This window comes from Neltuma alba, unplaced genomic scaffold (assembly GCF_004799145.2).
Source record: "Neltuma alba isolate B1F8T4 unplaced genomic scaffold, ASM479914v2 tig00011970_pilon, whole genome shotgun sequence".
NCBI classification, from domain to species: Eukaryota; Viridiplantae; Streptophyta; class Magnoliopsida; order Fabales; family Fabaceae; genus Neltuma; species Neltuma alba.
Genome location: NW_021636545.1, coordinates 274557 through 280556, shown reverse-complemented (window position 1 = coordinate 280556; position 6000 = coordinate 274557). Strand labels below are relative to the sequence as shown.

Here is a 6000-nt window from a genome sequence, read left to right as displayed (position 1 = left end):
TTTGAGGGGATAACCATGTTCTGATGCAGCAGGTACGATGCAGTATTCTGTTGATTGTGATGTATGATACTTAAGCGCAACTTTTTCTAGCCTAGAAGTTATTTGTTGTGCTGGTGCAAAGTAGTGAGGGCTTCCTATCCTACTTTACTACCCATCAGAGACGAAATATATTCTTAGGCTGACCTAATTATCTGAACTCTTAGGTCTTTATGGTATATGACAGAAATGAATCATTTTATATGTCCTTGAATTTTATTGTCCAGTTTACCCAGGATATATTTAGAATTTCTTGGAATTTGAGATTCGCGAACCTTGTTAGGCAGTTAGGGCTTCTGTGATGGCACCATTTGAGTTACATGAGATTATTCATGCTAGTTTCTTTGTCTTCTTTTTCTGTGTTCTATATGATGTATAAAATTCATGGTTGCTATATTTTGACTCAGGTGAGCAAAGCACTTCTTGCAGAATACAGAGCAAATCAGAAGAAAAACAAGCCATTTGCGGGTTTGGGATTAGAATACATGAACAAACCTCAGCCTACTATCCCCTCACTGCTAACAAGTTCTACCATCAGGAGCAGCCAATCTCAGGTGATTTCATTGGACCTTCTCAATTTGGAGTGATCAGGTTGAAATCTACTACCTGCCTCTATTATTTTTTGGTACATGCTTACCTCTTATTTACACAGATTGACATATTCCATTCAAGAGAGCGAGATCTCTTGAGTCGTTTTGCTGCAGAGGTGTCAGAATATCAAGCTAAGGGAGAAAGTGCAGAGTCTGCCTTCATTCAAGTAAGGATTCCTCCCTGTTTTGTCAACCACCCTTCATCCATTCCCTGTCTTATAGTTTGAATCTCTTTACTGTACCAGAGTTTTCAGCTTGCTGAGGACTTGGGTAGAGCTTTCTCAGAACGAGCGGTACTGCAAACCTTCATGGACGCTGAATCTACTTTACCCGCTGGTTCCCTGAAGGTAAAACTCCGAGTTTTCCCCCCTTCATTTAACTGCGTGCTATAAAATGCGGCTGGGATTTTTGGATACTGAGCTCAAGAGGTTAAGCAGGCCCATGTACTCATATTTGCTTGTGTTTAATCTGCAGAATATCTTCGGGCTTTTGAGATCCTTGTATGCTTTGACTTGCTTGGATGAAGATGCTTCCTTCCTCCGATATGGATACTTGTCAAGAGATGAAGCTGTTGAAGTGAGGAAAGAAGTGACAAAACTATCTTCTGAACTCAGACCCCACGCACTAGCCCTGGTCAGTTCCTTTGGTATCCTGATGCTTTTTTGAGCCCTATTGCTTATGACTGGATCGACTCAAATGCTTGGGCCTCTGTTGAACATTAACTGCTGGTGCAAAATTTCTGTGCTTATGATGTTGTATTTAGTATTTTGTGTCAACTAGACACATTTTCCCATGTAATGTATGGAGTTATATATTCATAATTATGAATAACGCAACTTGTTACAAATTTGTAATATATCCAATTGATCCTATTTATAAAGCACTTCCAGCATATTTCACACATACCAGGAAAAATCTTAAAATGCATTAACTTTTTATTAAAATATTATAATTTTTTAACTTTACCCATATTTAATATATACACCTTTTAAAAAGAGATAACTGCCTACACTATAATAAATGAAGGACAAAATAGTACATTCACACTGAAAATTTAATTAAATGACTTATGAATAGAAAGGAAAAAAAAAATCTCTCTCTGTGTTATAAATAAGACTAGAGGAGTATATGGATATGTTGATATGGAAGTGAACATTTTAACGTTTATGCTTTACGCAATAGCAATTGGATTAATAAAGCTACCGTCAACAAGAGATTGTAATGTTTATGGTCTGTTTGTAACATAAGCAGGATTATGTTGATGAAGTGTATTTATTTGTTATAACTGACGATTATTATGAAGTGGTACTGATTGTGGAAGTATATGATAAAATTTATCTGTTTTTTTAGTTATTACGATTAGAGGCTGTTTTGTCTGTAACTGTGTTATGAAGTGTATTTTGTGCGTTTGGAATCCCCCCCACCCCAAGTATACTCTCCCTCTATTTTTTTTTTTTTAAAGGAAAAGAAGTTTAGTAAGAAGATCACTTTTCAGTTTATAACCAACACGAAAAAGAATTCGTATATTTTATTCAAGCCCGACGTGCACTATTACGCAAGACGCAACCGACGAATATTTACGAGCAACCTTATGCATAACCCTCGTCTTACAGTAATTGAAACTGTGGAAGGCTTCTCGTCACGTCTACACAAACCTGAATTTACCGTCACGTCTTTTGAACCCAACATCCATGATTGGCTTGAGCTTTTGTATTCAAGCTTGATTCTATTTCTAAGCCTTGAAAGCATGTCCCCTCAAAATATCATATCGCTGCAAATTTGACCATCTTTACGTAGTATATGCCCACATTGATAACCAAGAGGCCGAAGTACTTGTATTTGCAAAGCTGTGAGAACTCCGATGGATAATGACGACATGAATTAACTTACGTGATTTTGAATGTGAAGTGCTTATGTTTTATGTTTGCATTGTTTGTATAAGATGATTTATATTAAACGCAAAATAATAGCATATTACATTCAACCTTGCCTGCTTTATACTTTAAAATTACAACAAGATCTGTGCTTTATGTGCTCATGCTCTCTGACTTCTACTTTCAGCCCGCGCTGTGTGATATATTTATTTGAGAAACGAAAACATCCACACACACAATTAAATCTATAGGTGAAAAAATACTACTGAGGGTACGAGTTTTTCATAACGCCGCTTCATGAGAATCACTTACATTACATTACCCTCGAGAATGCATTTTATCATCAAGAAAGAATTAATTGATTCCTTATTAGTTGACTTGACATGACACCGATATCCAAAAGCAGCATAGTAGCTAGGGAAGAGATGAGCTTGTGAGTGGCAAATTGAAACACAAGATACTGATATGACCGTTTCCAATGAATGGCAAGAGTTTCCAAATGCTATATCTTGCATAGTCAAATATTTACATTTGGCAAAACCAACCTACGGAGTATTTTCTTTTTCTCAACTTTTCATGAGATGCTATATTTCCAAACCCAGACTAGGTCATCCGTTATCCTTCAAGTAGGATCTTTGGTCATTTTCTTCACGGAGCATCGGCACTTAGCTTTCCCATCTTGTTCTGTATATCAGCAAGAGATTCCTTCGTCACTTTTCCTTTAGGACTTTTCTTTTTATCTACAAGCTTTAATTCCAGTCTATATAATGCGTAACCATCATACTTATTGACCGTATATTCGTACAAATGCCACTCAAGATAACTTAGGGGCTGAGGGTCCATGTAATAGGACCTCTTCTGTCCCTCATATTCCTTCATCACTTGCTTCCTTGATTCATGCCAGCCACGTCCGCTGTAATCGGGGAGTGATCTTTGTTTTCTATTTCCACTATCAAAAGCCCTTCTAGGCTTGTCAAAAAACAGCCATTCCCGCACCGTTTCACCCTTGAAAAGAGAAAGATCAAATAACTCTGCAACAACAGAGAGAAGCCGATAATTCAAACTGAACAACACTGACAACTAATTGCATTGAACAGCACATGGATTGGGGGGGGAAAAATTTCCGCCACACTTGATCCAAGCAAACCTGATGCTAGAAGCATATAAAAGATAACATGAACAGGTTACACAGAGATACAAAGAATAAGAGTTCATGCAAACTTACCAGGAGCATTCCAGGGGGATTTAGTTGAAGCAGCACCTTCACAATTGGGGATGCCCACCTCCTTACCTAGTGTCTTCGCATTAACAGCAGCGAACAAAGGACCATCCTTAACATCAATGCCCCCAGGACGCAAAATTGGAGTCATGCCGGGAAGACCCTCATTATTTGCCAAAATCTCATGAGAACTGCAGCAGTAGTCCTGGCAACATTTTAACCCTTGAGCTGGCCTAAAGCAATCCCATAAAGCACATTTTGGGCCTAAAAAAGCAGAAGGTGGAGGGCATATATTCGGAAGAATATTAGGCAAAACATCCTCTCCAGACTGTTGGATATCATCAGCTCCAACAAACACATCGCAATCAAAATCCTCATTTAAAGTAAATTGATCTGGGTCTGTGCTTTTTATGGCTGAATTTTGCCTGCATTCCTGATATATATTGCACTGTTCAATCAAATCAGAGTTATGACCTCCTCTGAAGTAATTTACATCTTGATTCAAACTGAGTTGATGGTTATCCGGTTGAGTAATCATATCTAAGCTATTAACAGCATTTTTTCTGTTTGGAGTTGAAGCAGCGCCTTCATATTGGCAAAAGTCTTCCAGAACATGACCTTGTTGGTTCTCATCAGAACACTTCTGCGATGTACATAGTATCTATTAATAATAGACAAAATCAATAAAAAGCAGACAAGCAGACAAGTGAAAGATGAACTAGTTAAAGCTTTGAAAGGACAGAAAAGACAAAGTGGAATATTTCTATACGCATATCCTTCTCATATTTCCTTTTCCTTTACCATGATTTTGTTAATATTGTCGTTAAACCTCAACCAACAAATTTCTTTACAAGTTTAAGTCAACAACTCAAATCAAGAAACCTGGCGTCTTAGCCAATGGGTTTGCATGGGTAGGCTATAAGGCCACACAGGCATCCGTTTAGCACTCATCCATTATGCTACAATACAACAAATCACACATTCTTTATGATATTCTTTGACTTAAAAAGAAAAAATTATACAGAAAGCATAACACTAGTTAGCATAATAAGTGATAACAATAAATTTTGTCGTTCTCAAATCAATAATCAGCCAAGCAGTCACTATAAACCATAAAAAGGCCTCTAGAACTATTGAAAAGAACTCACTTCCTGAAATGATGAACGGTTGGTTTCGTTGATGTTATGAAGATCTGGCTCAGTCTTCAATGGCGCACTCTTTGCCAGTTCACTAGTCGCATCGTCTTCCTCCTCAAGCTCTTGCAAAAGCTGGGCCAACTCCTCAGAAAATAATCCAAGATTTCCATCCTAGAAAATACCGACATATATTTTGATATTTACAAATCTTTAAGAGAAGGATAAAGTATCTATCAATGGACAAATATGTTCTCCCCCAAATAAATGACGCGAGTATAAATTTTCACACTTCAGCACTACATGATTGTTTCTTTCATAAGAAGCTTTTCAGCATGTTAATTTTGATGGGGGAGCCTCAAAACAAACAGTTATTAAACTTTACCTAAATTAGATACATACAGCTAAGGAGGAGGCTGGAGATGGCGCGTTCAATTCTGTTTTCCACTCTTGAAGAGTCTGATGCACCAGCTCCTCGTAGATAATTATATCATTAGACCTATTCTCTTCTCTTGCAGATCGAAGCTTGGTAAAGATTCCTTGAAGATCATCAACCAATTGTTTAGCCTTATTTTTCATGGATGGGTCAGAGGAAGATCCATATTTGTTCTTCGAAGTATCGTCCATTGTTCACTTGGTGTAAATTTTAGAAACTCCACTAAATTGCTTTCAAAAAAGAAACGAGACTATTGAACTCGAACCCCTCAATGATCTATTCCAGGAATAAAAATAAACAGTTATTAAGTCATCATACGTTAATTTCACCAAGTTCGAAACTTGAATCAGACACGACAAAGCGACATACGTACAAACAGGATATTCGAGAATCACCTGGAAGAATAGCTTCGGGGAGCGTAGCCAGTACTCCGAATTGGAACAAGATCGTGGGAGATACTGTGCTGTTCCCGGGAAAAAGCAGAGAGTTGCGTACTCCTAACGCCCCGATGCAAATCAAAATTCCCGATGTGTCCCTACTTTGGTCGTTAGGGCGTAGACCCTGTTTTCCGCGAGTCGGTAAGCATTACCCGCCGCCGTTTTGGTGCGATTTTAATTTTATGGGACTCGCACTAGTATATTTATAAAATAATGATGATAATATATTTATCTCTAAGATAAAAATTAACTCTTTTAATTCCGGTAAAAACAAT

At 37.7% G+C, this 6000-nt stretch overlaps 2 protein-coding genes across 2 annotated transcripts; one reads left to right on the top strand and one right to left on the bottom strand.

Annotated features, from left to right (window-relative positions):
- Positions 1-11: 11 nt before the first annotated feature.
- On the top strand, positions 12-1484 carry LOC114720242 (acyl-coenzyme A oxidase 3, peroxisomal). The gene is given in 6 exon segments (XM_028905871.1): positions 12-32; positions 444-590; positions 689-793; positions 872-973; positions 1101-1272; positions 1275-1484. Coding segments are annotated over 6 exon segments (609 nt in total). The 5' UTR covers positions 12-23; the 3' UTR covers positions 1349-1484.
- Positions 1485-2908: 1424 nt separating this feature from the next.
- LOC114720212 (transcription factor VOZ1-like) lies at positions 2909-5789 on the bottom strand. The gene is made up of 5 exons (XM_028905827.1): positions 5684-5789; positions 5255-5564; positions 4868-5026; positions 3726-4362; positions 2909-3531 (listed from the first exon to the last, which is right to left on the bottom strand). Exons 2-5 carry the CDS (start codon positions 5477-5479, stop codon positions 3149-3151), a joined length of 1404 nt encoding a protein of 467 aa, XP_028761660.1. The 5' UTR covers positions 5480-5564; positions 5684-5789; the 3' UTR covers positions 2909-3148.
- Positions 5790-6000: the final 211 nt, after the last annotated feature.

Bases quoted from the DNA above. Each gene is read 5' to 3' on its own strand.
- LOC114720212 (XM_028905827.1), bottom strand. From the start codon at position 5,479: ATGGACGATACTTCGAAGAACAAATATGGATCTTCCTCTGACCCATCC. The intron at 4,363-4,867 runs GTGAGTTCTTTT...TGTACATCGCAG, and splicing joins ACCGTTCATCATTTCAGGAA to AAGTGTTCTGATGAGAACCA. The intron at 3,532-3,725 runs GTAAGTTTGCAT...CTGTTGTTGCAG, and splicing joins ATCCCCCTGGAATGCTCCTG to AGTTATTTGATCTTTCTCTT.